This window comes from Carcharhinus amblyrhynchos, chromosome 7, assembly GCF_965287045.1.
Source record: "Carcharhinus amblyrhynchos chromosome 7, sCarAmb.v2.hapA, whole genome shotgun sequence".
NCBI lineage: Eukaryota > Metazoa > Chordata > Chondrichthyes > Carcharhiniformes > Carcharhinidae > Carcharhinus > Carcharhinus amblyrhynchos.
The window spans coordinates 31,433,788-31,452,088 of record NC_137330.1 but is presented as its reverse complement, the minus strand read 5'-3'; the positions used below and the strand labels follow the sequence as shown (position 1 = coordinate 31,452,088).

At 42.1% G+C, this 18,301-nt stretch overlaps 1 protein-coding gene across 9 annotated transcripts in view; it reads left to right on the top strand.

Annotated features, from left to right (window-relative positions):
- LOC145344848 (myelin transcription factor 1-like protein) overlaps positions 1-18,301 on the top strand; it is a 445,009-nt gene that overhangs the window by 128,782 nt on the left and 297,926 nt on the right. For all 9 annotated transcript variants that reach the window (XM_080192078.1, XM_080192086.1, XM_080192085.1 and 6 more), the window contains exons 3-5: positions 5,000-5,054; positions 5,235-5,268; positions 5,565-5,627. In XM_080192078.1, the coding sequence (XP_080048204.1) occupies positions 5,000-5,054; positions 5,235-5,268; positions 5,565-5,627 (152 nt within the window). The remainder of the gene's footprint in view (positions 1-4,999; positions 5,055-5,234; positions 5,269-5,564; positions 5,628-18,301) is intronic.

The window sequence follows — 18,301 nt, the reverse complement described above, 5'->3', positions numbered from 1 at the left end:
GGGATAGGACCTGGATGGGATTGCAGTGAGTGCAGACTCGATGGGCCGAATGGCCATCTTCTGCTTTGTAGGGATTCTATAATTCTATTGTGTGCAGTTTTGGTGCCCTTATCTGAGGAAGGATGTTGTTGCTATAGTTGTTATTGTTGTGGTGAAGAAGGCGTAGGGTATGCTTGCCTTTATAGGACGGGGTATTGAGTATAAAAGCTGGCGTCTGATGTTGCAGCTGTATAGAACGCTGGTTAGGCCACATTTGGAGTACTGCTTCCAATTCTGGTCACCACACTACCAGAAGGACGTGGAGGCTTTAAAGAGAGTGCAGAGAAGGTTTACCAGGATGTTGCCTGGTATGGGGGGTCTTAGCTATGAGGAGAGATTGGGTAGACTGAGGTTGTTCTCCCTGGAAAGACGGAGAATGAGGGGAGACCTAATAGAGGTGTACAAAATTATGAAGGGTATAGATAGGGTGAATAGTGGGAAGCTTTTTCCCAGGTCGGAGGTGACAATCATGAGGGATCACAGGCTCAAGGTGAAAGGGGCAAGGTTTAACTCCAATATCAGAGGGACGTTTTTTATGCAGAGGGTGGTGGGGGCTGGAATGCGCTGCCAAGTAGGGTGGTGGAGGCAGTCATGCTGGCATCGTTTAAGAATTACCTGGATAGACACATGAGCAACCTGGGAATGGAGGGATACAAACGAATGGTCTAGTTGGACCAATGCATGGCACAGGCTTGGAGGGCCGAAGGGCCTGTTTCCTGTGCTGTACTGTTCTCTGTTCTTTCTTTGTTTATAGAGGGAGTACAGCAAAGATTTACCAGACTGATTACTGAGATGGCAGGCCTGTCATATAAAGAGAGATTAAGTCGGTTAGGATTATATTCACTGGAGTTTAGAAGAGTGAAAGAGTTCTTGTGGAAACTTCTAAAATTCTAACAGGATTAGACAGACTAGATTCAGGAAGAATTTTTTCTGATGGTGGGGGAGTCCTGAATTGGACTTTTAGGATTGAATTTCCTTCACCGGAGAGTGGTGAATCTGCGGAATTCACTACCACAAAAAATAGTTAACACCAAAACGTTGTATGATTTCAAGAAGGAATTAGATGTTGCTCTCAGGCTAAAGGGATCAAGGGATGTCGGAGGGGGGGGGAGGTGGGATCAGAATATTGAATTTGATGATCAGCCATGATCAAAGTGAATGGCAGAATAGGCTCGAAGGGCCGAATGGCCTACTCCTGCTTCTAGTTTCAATGCTTTTATCAAGCACTTTGATGCCTGTGACCATTGGCTGCTTTATGCTTCCCTAGTTCAGGCCATTAGCTTGGCTGAAATCAGCTGACTCAATGTGGATGAATTACTCGTGTCGAACTTTCTGGTCTATATGTTGGAGTGATATATCACATGGTGCATTTCATCACTGAACCATCAGAGGAATCCAGTTAATGATAACACAACTAAATTATGTGAAAACTTTTGTCACAATGTGACTAATTACAGCACATTTATGAACAGTTTTGTTCGAAATTCGCCTTTGGAATTCACTTAAAAGGGGTATTTTATTCTAAGTGACATTGTGCGCAAGAGTACGTAATTGGGAAAGATTTCTTTAAAAAAATGCAGCTAAAATATGATTGAGTTGCTTCATGATGGAAATAGAATTTTTGGCTGAATGCAGAAAATGCATCAGATTCTCTTTCTCTGCTGTATAAATCATATATTACTGCACTGAGCAGAACATGGTGCTGCATTAAAATAATTCTAGATATCCTAAGCATTACCTCCCGTGTGCTAGCCTTTCTAACAGTTAGCAGCATCTGATTGTGAAGGTGTATTTACTTACATACTTCAACCCATCCCTGATTCATCAGTCAAGGGTTCTCAACGGGCATTGTGTCTGTCAAGTTTTTTTTAAGCTGCTCTGGCTTCTCCAACCGTGGGAGGAAATGACCTCATTATTCTTACAGTTTGCTGGTTGAGAATTTCCTCCCTGGTGACCTGCTGTAATTTCAGTCTGCCGCTGTTCAAGGCTGCAGGAATCTCATGTAACTCATTTTATTTGTTTCAGTCCAACTGCAGAAAGGGCATTCCATCTCAGAATAAAATACTGCTTTGGGTCCCCACCAGAACCCCTTTACATTTTGAAAGAATGGACATTCATGATTTTTTTTTAAGGGAAATTAGCTCTGTTTTGAAAGAGGCAAATCTTTGCAGTTACCAACAATCTCCTTCTATTTCGCAAGATCAGAACCACATGCCCTGTGTTACGGAGAAGTCCAAGTTACAATCATTGCAAAGGGGGTGTCATTTCTTCGCCTTCATCAGAATAATCTGGACAAGATCATGACTCCCATCAACTCATAAATTCTACTGTAAAGATTTTTCTATTTGCCCTTGTCAAGGTGAGGGCTTTTAGTGTGGGACATTGATAGACTTCCTACCCTTTACATATTGAGCTCAGGCATAGCATTGTTCATTGTTCCCTTGTAAAATCCTGTGCACTCTGCTGTAGCAGTGGGCATTAAACACATTCTTTGAGCAGCATCCCTGCTGCAACAATGTGGCATTTTCATTCTTCACACCAACTATGAAGTCTTTCTGTGTCATTGCTAGTCCTTTACTAAATTGGTGCCACATGAAAGCCATAGAAACGCTACAGTGCAGAAAGAGGCCATTCGGCCCATTGAGTCTGCACCGACAACAATCCCACCCAGACCCTATCCCTGTATCCCTTCATGTTTACCCGCTAATCCCTCTAAACTACACATCCCAGGACACTAAGGGGCAATTTTACTTGGCCAGTCAAACTAACCCGCACATCTTTGGACTGTGGGAGGAAACAGGAGCACCTGGAGGAAACCCACGCAGACATGGGGAGAACGTGCAAACTTCGCACAGGCAGTGACTCAAGCCAGGAATCAAATCCAGGCCCCTGGAGCTGTGAAACAGCAGTGCTAACCACTGTGCTACCGTGCCGCCCAAATTATGGGTAGTTTTATGTTGCTGAGTGATGCCGACTCAGAACTGGATTTGGAATGGGCGAGTTAATTTGACCCATACAGCCGGCAGAAAGATAGATTTCAATCACATTGAAATCTGGACTGGATTCAAAGATAGATCCGAGAAGGCAGTGTTAGAATCGAGGCTGCAGCCAAAGAAATCGATACTTTTGAATAATGAGAAAGAAAACAGAATACACGAGACATGAAGTTGCTGAACATTTTAAAAGCCTGAAGTTGCCAATCCGTGCTGAAATTTGCTTGTTATCTTTTTTTTATTGCTTTTTCCACAGTTACTGCAGTTTCAATGCTCCCTTCACTTAACGGTTCCTCATCCTAGTTGCAGGTCACTGATGCTTCTGTGACTTGCGTGCTTTTCTTTTCCAGTACAGGTAAACTGGAACTAATTTAGAACCTGAGCCCTTTTATTGGCAAAGCCAAATGGAATTTAGTCATAGAATCCTACAGTGCAGAAAGAGGCTACTCGGCCCATTGAGTCTGTACTGATCACAATCCCACCCAGGCCCTGTCCCCATAACCCCATGCATTTACACTCGCTAGTCCCCTGACACTAAGGGGCAATTTAACATAGCCAATCCACCTAACCTACACATTGTTGGATGGTAGGAGGACACCAGAGTATCCGGAGGAAATCCACACAGAGACAGGGAGAATGTGCAAACAGACAGACAGTGACCCAAGCTGGGAATCAAACCCAGATCCCTGGTGCTGAGGCAGCAATGCTAACCACTGTGCCACCCCTCAAGTGCTTTCCTGGTTTGGAGGGAGGGGAAGGTGGGGCTGTCATGGGTGTGATGGTGGAGGGGTGTTGAGGAATGTGAGGGGAAAGGGGGGCATTGCACAACAAAACGCTTTGGTGGTGGATGTAAGCCTAAGTAATATTAAAAATTATCATAGGTGAAGCGCAAAAGGCATTGATGGTGCATCGTGCTTTGGAGTGCATCCAGTGAACACTTTGCACTCATGTTCCACGCTAACCTTGGACTCATGCCAAAGCTTGGGCAAGCAGATGCTCCCTCGTGATCTTCTGTCTCCTGGTCTTGCAGATGCTCATTGACTGGTTAATGTTTTAAGGGAAGCCTGCTCCCTTGATGGCTGTACGTGCAGGCCAGGTTCTAATTGTAATGTATTAGCCAGATTACCTGATTAGTATCAAAATTCTGCCCCATTATCCCATTGTGCAGAAGGATTTGGCACGATAAGCACTTTGGCTATTTCTCAAAACGAGAACGTTTTTCATTGTTTCTAAAGGATGCGCATTTAAAAATTCAAATGCAAGGGTTAAACAAAAAGAAGCTTTCATGGGCTCCATATAAATATTTGCGATGCGCTGGTAGCTTTTAGCCACAAAAGGTGCCTATGAATTATATTTGTATTTTGTTTCCTTTTTAAAAATATATGTCATTATGAACCAATGGACAGGTAGAAAATCAGCGATTATATTGAATTATTGCATCACTAGGAATAGTATCCAGAATAAAGGAGAAGTGATAGACTCCCCTGAGTGCAATATTTTTGCTGGATTCCTCTGCAATGTAATAGTGTATGGTTCTGAAACATTTGGCAGCATTTGACAGTCTCCAGTTAAAGAAGCCCAGCTTTTGAATAGAGCTGAGTAACCCATTAAGGTACCAATTTATAACCCTTTCATAACCAGGATGGCCCCTACCCGAATTAATCTTATTGCAGTCAACATCCTGGTTGCCTTGACTGAGAAAAATTGGCCCTGAAAATACAGCAATGTGAAGAAATAATTTTGCATTGGTAACATCAAAGTGGTTGAGTGTGTTTTTTTTTCTCCTCAAACAAAGTTTTCTTTACAGGGAATTCAAATCATAAATTTTACTTGTTTTATATATCACAATGTGTGTGGAAGCAGGGAGAGGCTTGTTAATAAATTCTGTGACACACTTTGACATGTTGTGTATTGAAGGTCTGTGTGTGCCGGATAAGGACACTGAATGCTTACTAATCTGTTTTCAGATGGAGGTGGATGCAGACCAGAAGCGTCACCGCACACGCTCCAAAGGTATCCGAGGTAAGGCTATTGGCTCAGTAAATCAGTCAAACTCCTGCTCAGGGTGACCTTCATCCACCAGAGCCTCTTTGCTTGTCGCATCCTGACTGTAGCTTTCATGGCAACTTACTGGCTGTTATATATGAAGAACCAGGTAATTATAAGACATGATAAATCTGTGTTGTTTTCATTTCTCCTCAGTCCCCATAGAACCAGTAATCCAAGAACTTTTCAGGTGAGTGATCATAGTTAAAATAAAATTTCACCACATTAGCAATTTTGAAATGTCATACCTCTTAATGGATAAAGCATGTTGTCAGTTGCATTGGTGGTCGGCTAATGCATGGCTGCACTGAAGAAATTAATTCTCCTGGGACTTGCTAATAAAAAAAAGTATTTGTCGTCTTCTATCCCTTTCTTACTCTATCCTCCCACACATACACTCACAGATGTGCACACGCAGGTGCCCGAGTGCACACATAAACCGGCCTCAGTGATAATTATCACAATCAAGCTTTTCTCTTTTTTTAGTTGTCCAACTCCTGGCTGTGATGGCACAGGCCATGTTAGTGGAAAATACGCAAGGCACCGAAGGTAATTTTGTGTGCTTCTATTTAATAATTTTCTTTCTGAATGTTGGAGTGGGGCAAGAGCAATTAAAGTAAGCTGTCTGAGCTCAGGGCTGTGAACGTTCTAACTATGCTGTAAAGGTTTTTTTTACTTTTATAATGATGGGTAGCACCACAAGTATGTGTGAAAATATCTTGCTCCTGACACTTTGAAGACTATCTTCAGCAAAAAGAACACAGCTCAGTGTTTGATATAAACTGAGAGACAGAATGCTAGGAAGGACCGTGAAGCTCTCTTTTACCTGTTCATTAAGTATGTCATGAGGATTTTTTAATAGGTACAAATTAATTACTTTAATAATATCAGCATGTAAGCAATGACACAAGAGAGATAATAACTTGGTAAATACCAGTGTAAAACATCATTATAGACATCAAATTTATCATAAACCTATTATATTGATTTCAACAATTGTACTATGGTTCAAACCAAAATTGTAACAAAAATGTGCAAGCAGAATTTATTGACAGAATTGGAAGCAATGTTTGTTTTGTAAAGTGTAGGTGTGGCAGAAATTGAAGTGTTGTGATACTATGGATGGTCAATTGTTGGGACAAGATTTTTGCTTTGTGATTGGGATGCCAGTGTTGGAGTCAAATGGGGGCCAAAAATCCCACAGTTTGTGGGAATCACTTGGCAGTGTTTTCCCATAATTTAGCTAATCAGTGGCCAGAGGACAGGCTCATCATCAAATTAAGGACAGCAGACGGTCTCTCGAAGCTGATGGGCTGATACTGGACCCTCCAACATATGAATCCAGAAGGTACAAATAGTTTGAACCAGTATTCTTCTTTTCCAGTTTTACTGCTGTTCCATTTTAGAGTAAGAAGTCTCACAACACCAGGTTAAAGTCCAACAGGTTTATTTGGTAGCAAAATCCACTAGCTTTCGGAGCACTGCCCCTTTTGTCAGGTAAGTGGGAATTCTGTCCACAAACAGGGCATATAAAGACACAAACTCAATTTACAAAATAATGGTTGGAATGCAAATTTTTACAGATAATCAAGTCTTAAAGGTACGGACAATGTGAGTGGAGAGAGTGTTAAGTACAGGCTAAAGAGATGTGTATTGTCTCCAGCCAGGACAGTTAGTGAGATTTTGCAAGCCCAGGCAAGTCGTGGGGGTTATAGATAATGTGACAAGATCCACACATCGCACACATGAGGACAGCCTCAACCGGGATCTTGGGTTCATGTCACATTATCTGTAACCTGTGCCTAACGCTCTCTCCACTCACATTGTCTGTACCTTTAAGACTTGATTACCTCTAAAGATTCGCATTCCAACCATTATTTTGTAAATTGAGTTTGTGTCTCGATATGCCCTGTTTGTGAACAGAACTCCCACTTACCTGATGAAGGGGCAGCGCTCCGAAAGCTAGTGGCTTTTGCTACCAAATAAATCTGTTGGGCTTTAACCTGGTGTTGTGAGACCTCTTACTGTGTTTACCCCAGTCCAACACCAGCATCTCCACACCATTTTAAAGTGTACAGGACCAGTTCAGACCACTGTTACTCTTTCCCAGTTTTGTTGTTTTTTCCTTCTGGGAAGTGATGAAGCTGTATTTTAGATAATAGAGAGAGAGAAAGAGAGCACTTCTGTCTTAGGTGGTCATTCTTCAATATTTTAATCTTCTAAATTAATAATGGAATCAGTCGCTGCATCAGCATTGTGGAAGGAACACTGTCTACAGAGCAGCCTGTGACCGCAGTTGTGACTAGGCAGACAAATGGGGAGGGCTGCAAAACCTGCCTGGAGTATTGACCCCAAGTCTGGTGCTGGGAAGCAACCTCCAGGCAGTTTGTGTGTTCCCAGAACTGCTGGGAACCAGCAGACCTACTGGAACATTCCAGTTGAATTCTGACGATTTAGTTTAAGAAGGATTATACAGATAAACCAGGGAACTTAAGATCAGTGAGTCTTACGTCAGTGGTAGGGATACTATTGGAGAAACCTCTGAAGGAGAGCATCTGTCTCCACTTAGAGAGGCAAGGTTTGATCAGGGATAGCCACATGACTTCATCAAAGGGAGGTTATGCTTTACAAATTTGATTGAATTTTTGGAAGAGGTAACCAGGTATGTAGGTGGGGTAGTGCAGTTGATGTCATTTATATGGATTTCAGCAAAGCCTTTGACAAGGTCCCACGTGTGAGACTTGTAAAGAAGGTAAATGCATATGGGATACTGGGTAATTTGATAAAGTGGATTCAAAATGATCTCAGTTTTTGGAGACAGAGGGTGGTGACAGAAGGCAGATTTAGTGAATGGAAGTCATTATCCAGTGGCATACCACAGGGATGTGTGCTGGGTCATTTGTATAAACGACTTAGTTGACTATGTGGTGGGGTAGGATTAGTAAGTTTGCAGATGACACAAAGATTGGCTGGGTGGTTAATAGTGAGGCAGAGTGGCTTGGGCTGCAAGAAGATGTAGACAGAATAGTCAAATGGGCAGATAAGTGGCAGATAGAATTTAACTTTGAAAAGTGTGAAGTGATGCACTTTGGAAGGAGTAATTTGACAAGGAATTATTCAATGAATGGCATGACCTAGGAAGTTCTGTGGAATAAAGGGACCGTGGCATGTTTGTCCATAGATCTCTGAAGACAGAAGGGAATGTTAATAGGATGGTGAAGAAAGCATATGGGACGCTTGCCTTTATCAATCGAGGTATAGGTTATAAAAGCAGGGAAGTCATGTTGGAGTTGTATAGAACTTTGGTGAGAACATAGCTATTGTGTGCATTTCAGGTTGCCACACTTTAGGAAAGATGTGATTGCATTGGAGGGAGTGCAAAGAAGATTCACCAGGATGCTGCTTGGGATGGAACAATTAAGCTATGAAGAGAGATTGGATAGGCTTGGATTGTTTTCATTGGAGCAGAGAAGACTGAGGGGGCGACCTGATTGAGGTGTTCAAGATTATGAGGGGCATGGACGGAGTGAATAAGGAGCAGCTGTTCCCCTTAGTGGAAAGGTCAGTCACAAGGGGACATAGGTTCAAGGTGAGATGCAGGAGGTTTAGGGGAGATATGAGGAAAACCTTTTTACCCAGAGAGTGGTGACGGTCTGAAATGCACTGCCTGGGAAGTTGGTAGAGGCAGGTTGCCTCATATCATTTGGCATGTCATAATATTCATGACCATGAGCCAAGTGCTGGTAGATGGAATTGGATGGGAGTTCAGGTATTTCACACGTGTTGGTGCAAATCGATGGGCTGAAGGGCCCCTTTTGCACTGTGTAATTCTATGATTCTGACAGTCAATCTTGTGTCATTATTTAATGCCCTTGGTTTCCCAGCAGTTGCAAATGCATAACCATGCCAACTGCCATTCCACCTTTGGTAGATCGCCCAGAGCTGGTTGGTGCCAATAAACTCATGTTGGTCGGCGATATGAATTTTTGTGCATGCCCTGCTCCCTACATGCCTTCACACGAGGTTTTAAATCCTGTCTGGTATGCCTTGTACTGAATACACTGATATAGCCTGTATATTGCATTAAAGCTGTGTGCTATGCCCAACAAATATAACTACCTTGTGGGGGGAAGTGTAGAAGTGGGAGTGGTTGCCCCTGTCTCTTGTCAGCTAACCAATAGGCAGAACCAGTGCTGTGCTTTGGATAGTAAGATGATGCAGAGCTTGTAAATATCTCAGTGTGTGTTCCCAATGAAGTTTACTAAACTGGCTCCTGCTTCAAGTTATCACAGGAAGAAAGTTTGCCTTGCACCTAGCTTGTAACGTAAAGAAATACAATTGCAGCTTTGAAATGTCCCTTGGTGTGTAATGGTAGGGTTTTGTTTTGGTGCAAACTACTGATAAAACAAAGCTAAGGTGAAAATTCTGGGGTTCTTTTTAAACAGCAGAAAAGTTAGTGAATTAATAAGGCTAACATTTTGGATGATTTGATAAATTAATTTTGGGTGCAAAGTAATACACAATTTTGTTAAGACCCTAGCCCTTGCTTTTCTCCATCCCTCAAGTGTAAATTGAATGGTGCACTTTTTTCTCAGTGACTTTGCCTCAGCTGAATCCAGCTATGCTTCCAGGTTCAGCGATTTTGCATATGGTGGAGAAAGTGCCCTGGGGAGGGGCTACTTGGTGGGAGTTGGTAGTCATAACAAAATGGAGGAGGGAAGCTGCTTGTGGGCTGCAGAGTTTAAAAGTCTCCAGGCATTTCTGTTGGCCTGCAGTCTTCTTTCCAAAACAGCAGCTTAAATGGTTTTGCACTTCCGCAGTACATCACTGCTGCACCAAAGGATAAACAGCCACTTAGCTGAGGTAATTGAAGGTTGCACAATTACATCGAAACAAGGAAGGGGCACGGCGAGGAGAAAAAGCAGTGGGGAAATCTGACAATGGCGGGAAATGTGAATGGGAAATGTTACAGGGTTTAAAGAAGAAAATGCTGGTATCAGATCAGAATCAGAAAGATGGGATTAACTGATGAGCACTGGGCAGAATTAAATGTTCATTCCTGTGGGGAGTTTGGCGGTGGCAGAAAAATAGCGGACAAAGACCACACAGCCTTCCTGCTTCTGCCTGGATTAAGTTCAAGGCAGGAAAGCTCGCTTAAGGCCAAAAGAGAAAATGCTGGAAAATCTCAGCAGATCTGGCAGCATTTGTAAGGAGAGAAAAGAGCTGACTTTTTGAGATTAGATGACCCTTTGTCAAAGTTCATGTTTCTGTCAGACCTGTTGAGATTTTCCAGCAGTTTCTCTTTTAGTTTCAGATTCCAGCATCTGCAGTAATTTGCTTTTATCCAAGCTCACCTCAGGGTCTCATTCCACCGCTGTAGTATTGACACCGCGATGGGGAGTGTGGGTGGGGGGCATGTCAGGGGAGTGGGAGGGCACGCTGGTGGAGGGAGTTCCTGCCCACATTTAACGACACTCGGTGCTAGATTGAAGGACCTAGCATTGGAAAATGGTGGAGTGGGGTTGGGGAGGGGTGGTGGTGACGGTGGGGACATTGAGAGCCACCTTCCTGGCAACCCCGTATCATCCACCACTCACCATTGGCCTTGGTCCATCAACAATCCTGCACCTTGGGCGGGTGCATTACCAGTTGCAGTCACCATTTCTCCGGTGACATTGCTGAGCAGTGCAGCTACCAGCTGTGGTTGGAGAAGACCCACCATTGCCCAATAATGGCATCTACTGTGGTGGGCTTACACAGCAGTGTAAGGCTCTCAGCAGCTCTTCAGCTGACAGTCAAGACCATTGTCGCCTATATGAAACACTGCCCATCATTTTGTGCTGCAGCTACATATTGTGAACACATTTTGTGATTATTTTTACTCCCAGTAATTTATAATTTGTTTCTTTTTTCTGGTGAATATTCTGACTGAATTATTTGCAAATTTTATCTTCCTACCATAGGGAAATGAAAAGCTTTTCAAGTACCAGCTTGATGTCACCGAATCACCATGTGATTTGTTTCATCATCTATCCTATTCTTTCTAACCTTGTACATCCAGTGCTGTCAGCCGTGCACCTTCACCTTTCTTTAGCAATTAAAAATTCAATGCCAGTCAATTGCTTGATCAAGGTCAACTCCTCATTAAGAAGGGATGACTGGCATGAATCTGAGTCAAATACAACGGCACAGCCCATTACTACATCCACACAGTGTGCCTGTGGACTCAGTAAAAAGTCTGACAACACCAGGTTTTAGTCCAACCGATTTCCACAGGAGAACATGTTTCATTGTAGCCAGCACACAATACTGGTGATTTAATATTGATACTGATATTATGGGATCAATTTTAAGCAAGTGGAAATGATCTTCCATGCTTAAAATCTGGAAAAACCTACTGCCTGTTCCCACGCAATTCCTCCTCACCAACTAGATAAAAATAAAATGCTGTGGATGCTGGAATTTGAAACAGAAACAGAAAAATGCTGGAAAATCTTAGCAGGTCTGACAGCATCTGTGGAGAGAGAATAGAGCCAACATTTCGAGTTGAGATGACTTTTGGGCAGAGCTGAGATGAAAGAGAGAGAGCAGAGGTTTATACTATGAGGGTAGAGAGGGGTGGTGGAGTTAGACAAAGGGGATGTAAATAAGCCTGCAGAAGACTGAAGGTGTTGAAAGTGTCCATTAAGTGATCAGAATGCGTGAATGGCAAAACATAATACAGCTTGCTAAAAGACTGTCTGAGGAACGTTGACCTGAAGAAGGCGGGGTGGGAGAGTGGGGGGGGGGGGGGGGGGGGCAGAGGCTGGTGGAGTGTGGGGGGGGGTAGGGGGAAGGAGGCTGGTGGAGTGGTGGGGGGAGAGGCTGGTGAAAAGAAGAGCAATAAAAGGGAGAATGAGACGAAATGAAATAAAATAATTGGAAATGGGGTGGAGGGGAGAGTTCATGCTCTAAGTCCACAAGCAGGACCCAGACCTTCCTATCACTTTCCACTTCAACGCGCCACCCTGCTTTCCTGCCCCCACATGTCCATCATTGGCCTTTTGCAAGGTTCTAATGAACCCCAGTGCAAACTGGAGGAACAGCACCTCATCTTTCAATTAGGCACTCCGGACTGAACATTGAGTTCAACGGCTTCAGAGCATGAACTCTTCCCTCTATCCCATTTCCAATTATTTTGTTTAATTTCATTTCATCTCATTCTCCATTTTATTGTTCTCCTTTCCACTCTCCACTTCCCCACTTCACCTTCTTCAGACCGACTGCCACGTTGGCTGTACTCTCTCTCCGCGCATGCTGTCAGACCTGCTGAAATATTCCAGCATTTTTCTGTTTTTGTTTCCTCTTCACTACCTCTTTGATGGGCCTTTGCCTTCAGAGAGCTAAGACGCTCGTCTGAATCTGGAATGGGGTCGGGGAACCCCATTGATGCAGACAAATGAGTTACTGTGATTTCAATAGAATCCCAATGCCTGCTGGGTGAATTGAGCGCCCTCTGAGTTTCCTTCCATACCCCACCATCACCACTACAAGACCATGCCATAACCCCTTCCGTGCCTGAACACTGGCTATCAACCTTTGTGTGGCCTGATCTTTACCTGCTGGCAGCTAGCTAACTCCCTTTTTGTACTTTACTTTGGGTATCCAGCTGTCTGATTGCTGCAGGGATGTAAATGAAGCCCAGCAGTTAAAGTAGTCCACAAATTAATGGTGAGGGTGGGAGTTTGATGCTCATCCACCCACCCTAAACCTGCACCAGTTTAAAATCCCATTTTTGTATATTTTAAGCTTGCCTGCTGTGTTAGGTTTGCCTTCGTTTGCTATGTACAATTTTGTGAAGAGGATCTGAGGTTGAGCTTGTGGAAATACTTCCATTTAATTCTCAAAAAGAAGGTTATTTTAAGTATTATGCAGCATCAGTGTTCATTTGCTAAGAGTACACGTTTATTTCAGTACAGGTGATCTCTCTCTTACACTCTGTTTTGTCGAAAATACTAGCTCATGTTTCTTTGCCAGTTCTTTCTTTAGAACTAGCACCTCTGGTCCTTAATAATTGTTTGCTATGTTGGTAGTATATTTTGTATTAATAATCGAACCTTGTTCATATATAAGTTTTTATATATGTTTTAATACTTTCCATTTTTTTCCTTTTACATTAATTAGTCATAACAACATAAGAACATAAGAAATAGGAGCAGGAGTAGGCCATCTAGCCCCTCGAGCCTGTCCCGCCTTTCAATAAGATCATGGCTGATCTGAAGTGGATCAGTTCCACTTTCCCGCTTTCTCCCTGTAACCCTTAATTCCCTTGTCTGTCAAAAACCTATCTACCCGTGACTTAAATATATTTAGCGAGGTAGCCTGCACCACTTCAACGGGCAGAGAATTCCAGAGATTCACCACCCTTTGAGTGAAGAAGTTACTCCTCAACTCCGTTCTAAACTGCCCCCCCTCTTATCATGAGGCTGTGCCCTCTAGTCCTGCTGTCCTTTCTGAGCAGGAAGAATCTACCTCTACCCTATCAAACCATTCCTTCCCAGGAATTTCTTCTTTGACGGGTTCAAGCATTTTTCCAACTACAGACGTTAAACTAACCGGCCTATAATTCCCTGCCTTTTGTCTGCCTTTAGTCTTTCAGGGGATGTGAGCATTATGGGCCAGCATTTGTTGCCCGTCCCTAATTGCCCTTCAAAAGGTGGTGATGAGCCTTCTTTTTGAACTGCTTCAGTCTATGTGATGTAGGCACACCCGCTGTGTTGTTTGGTGATCAATTAAAGTACAAGGGCTCAGGCTCAAATTATTTTATATTTTGATGGCCTGGCTCAGCTTTCTCTCTCGGTCCTGCCAGCATTGAACCATTTTCAGGTCTCGTCTGTTCTTCAGCTGCAGCAAGTTTGAATACATTCAATTCATGTACCTTACCTTAAACCCTACAAACTGCCACAAAAAACTCCATCAAAAAGTGAGACACTGGATACCTTTATCCAGTTTACATTAGGAATGAATTCTCATCTCGACTGTCCAGCCAATAACTGTATTGATGAAAATTCGAAGTGCAGTGGGACCTTGAGTTGGTGGAGATATTTAAGGACTGGAGGAAGAGCTTGTTTTTGATCAGACTTTTTGAATTGTAGGCAGCGTTGTATTATAGGGAAACATGCACACAACAAAGCCCTATAAACAGAAATGTGATCATGACCAGAGGATCTGTTTCAGCAATGTTTGCTGAGCGATGAATATCGGCCAGGACACTGGGGAACACTGCCCTGCTCTTCATCGAATATTTCCAAGGGATTTCTTTTAAACTAACACCTGAGAGCAAACAGGGCTCACTTAAATGCTTCATGTGAAAGACAGCACACCTCTGACAGTGTACCACCCTCTCAGTGACACACCGGAATGTCAGTCTAGATTGTTACACACATGCCTCTGGAGTAGGACATGCACCCAGAACCTTCAGACACAGAGGCAAGACTATCTGAGCCACAGCTGACACTTTTGACAACTTCCATAGAGATACAATGAATGGTAACAGATTGGTCATTCGTTATAACTCTCTAGTCTTCCCTTCTATTGATTTCAGTAGAAGGGAAATTTGAGTGGTGTACATGACAGCCAGCCAATCCACGATTGCCTAGTTTGTGCCAATGTTCAAGTTAAACTTCACCCCATTGTCTCGTGTTTTATTTCTCTCTACGTAGCTTCTACTCCATAAATATAGATAGTATAACCATGCTTGGGGTTACTGTCATCTGATGACTGAAGAAATCAAATTCTAGTTTTATTACATGTGATTATGAGATAAGAAACAAATGGGCTGGATTTTTCAGCACCTCACCAGTATACTGAAGGCAGGGACAGAGGGGATTCACAGTGTGGCCTACCCACCATCTTTCCTGCCCACCCCAGACCTGGCTCTCATATTAGGGTGATTGGGGAAGACAGAGTCAAGGTGGCTATCCCAGCTGCTTTCACATGCATGAACTGCTATTGGGCAAAAGGAGAGGGGGGGTGGGGCTACCTCCTTTTTTACGAATCCCCTGTGCTCATCAAAGGCACTGCCAGCTACCCAAATCATGCCCTCCTGTTAACCCTATCCTCTAGCCTCTCAAACCTGGCCCCCAATCCGCTCCATTTGCCTCTTTGTTGGGTTCTGCCAGCCACGCTTATCCACAGTCAGGGTGCATCAATCTTCTTCCATGGGGACTGCCTGTAGCCCCAAAAGTGGCCACTGCAGAGCTGCTGGCAAATCTGATTGGCTGGCACCTGTCTAGGGTGAATCTTCCTCCCAGACGGGGACGGAAATCCCACTCTGAAGTAATTAATGCTGTGCTCAACATAAACTGCTGCAGGGCACCTTGGTTTCGGATGGGCGAGCTGATGATTGATTTTTCGGTGGAGGGGTCCTTGGGGAAGAATGTAGCACCCCATAAAATCCAGCCCAGTGTTTTGGGATCACATTCTTGTATTCGGCCTATTTATAATTCTGTCCATTGACTTGTGATGACTGAATACTTCAAATTCCATTTTTATTATGTTAGATTACAGGACTTACCAGGTTTTTATGGTCATGCTGTTTTGCTGCTTTCTTTAAATGGGATGTTGTTTCCTATGCTGCAGAGGCTGGGAAGTGGAGAAGGGTCAGTTTTGGGCAGTTTTCAATAACACAGATGTATGCATTGTTAAATATTTTGGAGTTTAGATTGATAGCCTACAGAGACCAGCATAGGAGCTTAATTGAATGGGTAGAGTATATGATGAGAGAGATTCTACACATAGCTGGCTTAATGGACTGATTGGCATTTTTAATTCCATATTTTCTTTTATTTTTAAGTGAACAGTTTAATTGAGTCTCTGCCATCCAATGAGTTTTCATCCTCTATGAGGTTTACTGGAAGAGGTAAAACTCCAGTTATTCCAGCTCTTTTGTGGTTTGAAAGTTGACTATTATAAAGACCATCTCAGTTTTGTATCTACTCCCTGCCTTGATAATAAACATTCTTAATTCAGGTAGACTAGGCCAACAGCACCTACTAGTCCCTCACTTCTCACCTGTGGTTAACTTCATTATTTCGTTGGAACTCCAATTGCTTTTGTCTCTAATAACCTTGTAATTGAGGAAGTGTTTCTTTTACTTTGTTTTGAACTGAAAACTAAGTCTCCAGGCGTACAGGAATGACAGACACCAGTTTTAGTTCACTGCACCTTTAACCTTCACAGTTATTGCATCATTACTAATCTTTGGCAACTAAGATAGTGTTTGTTCAAATAAGAATGAACATTAGCAAAAATTGATTCAAAAGAAATTCTTACACTATTTGTTTGCAGTTCAGTCACTCAATACAGTGACTCTATGACTCAATATTCTGTAATACCAGTTATTTTTGATATGGGGAAAATTAATACATAAAAACAGTTCCTGAACTTAAATCAGCTTGCTTGTATACTTGGAGGCTTCTTTAAGCATAAATTTCCCCAAGAGAATTTTTTTTGGTTGTAAAGAAACATTTTTTGATATGTTTTTATTGTTTTGGGAAACTGATTACACAGTGCATTGATTGAGACATTTTTCTTGTCATGCTGTTTTGTGCTAGAAGCAACTAGAGCATGTAACAGCCTTTAATTTTTGAGCGTAACTCTTCATTAGATTCTGTTGAAAGGGTACCTGAAACCTTAGCTGGTCTTTCTCTTCCAGATACTTACCAGCCAGTTTCAACATTTTCTGAAATGAAAACAGAAAATGTTGGAAATATTCAACAAGTCTGACAGCATCTGTGGAGAGAGAAACAGGTTTCAGCTTTGATGACACTTCACCAGCATATGCAGTACTATATTTTCTGGTTTCAGGTCAGATTTGCAGCAACCCCACTTGATGTCTCCTTGTGTCTGCTGTAACTAATGTCTGTCTTGCTGTTACCGAGGAAACCTCTATAAAAATAATACATGTTAAGGTGTTTAATTTATTCTCGTAGTATTTTATTTCAAATTTGAATACTGGCCTTTGTAGTGTTTTGTTAATGCCAGGAGCTTTTTTAAACATCTTTCTCTAGTTTTTGTCAAAGGCTTTCATTATAATCAAGGGCTGCAGTTAAGGGTGATGTCATGAACTGTGTGTCGATAAAAGTTCTTCATTCCTCTTTCTGTAAGCATTAGCAACAGCATTTTATTTTTAGAAAATTATCAAAATATTACCAAAATTATTGCATTGTTACGTATAATCTTAAGATTCCAAAGCTTTTCAGAAAAAGCCAATCTGAATTTTTGTTTCACTCTTCTAAAGTGTTCCCTGTTTTATGCAATAATAATTTATTACTCCCAAACACATATTTTTGGCAATCCACGAAAATCAGATTTTAAAAATAGTTCCTTTAAAGCTACAAGGCTGAATAACTCAGAGTATATATAAAATTGGTCCTTGCTGTCTCTTGATAACGAATTATTGAATCTTCTCTGGCCTATTTTGCTATATTTTATTCAGATTTTTCTTTCATTTTGTGTACCTTTTCACCCACCAGTTTGATTGCCATGGCTGCTGCAGTGGGTGAATAATTGCCTGTCTTAGCAGGAGCATGTTCTGGAGCTAAAGTCGAGTGCTTTCTTCATGATGTATGCCTCATTTGGATTCAGCCGACAGCCTAGGGGCTGTATTATTCATGCCTTGACAGATAGCACTCACTAAAAGCATTGGACTAGGGCCAGGTACTGGCAGGGAGATTCTGGAACATTGCACCTTACTACTCAGAGTATCATCTACAAAAGGAAAGCTGCTTCATTTCCATAGCTACGGTAGAAATATAGAAATTCATTTTACAGTCACCAAATAAAATACAAAATTGTGGGCTTTTTTGCAGCATACGTGCATTAAGATTTTCAACACAATTTTCTATATTTAATTGCAAGGCTTATGTTTAATTAGTAAATCACCACAAATGAAAAATGAAGATTCACATGAATGCATATAACACAATGCAGTGACACTGAATTCACTAATTAATGTATGGCTGCTGTACAACAGAATGCACTGTGGGATATTTATTTGAAATGCAATGCTTGTACAAGGGCCAGTTTTAAGTATCTTTTTTCCTCCCCTTGATATTTCTATATCACATTAATGCAACTCTGCATCTGCTATCATTATCCTTGACAAAGTATCTGAAATGAATATTAGATTTATCTATTAGGCATAGACTGAAGGTTTTTTTTCATTATTGTAAGTTTTTATA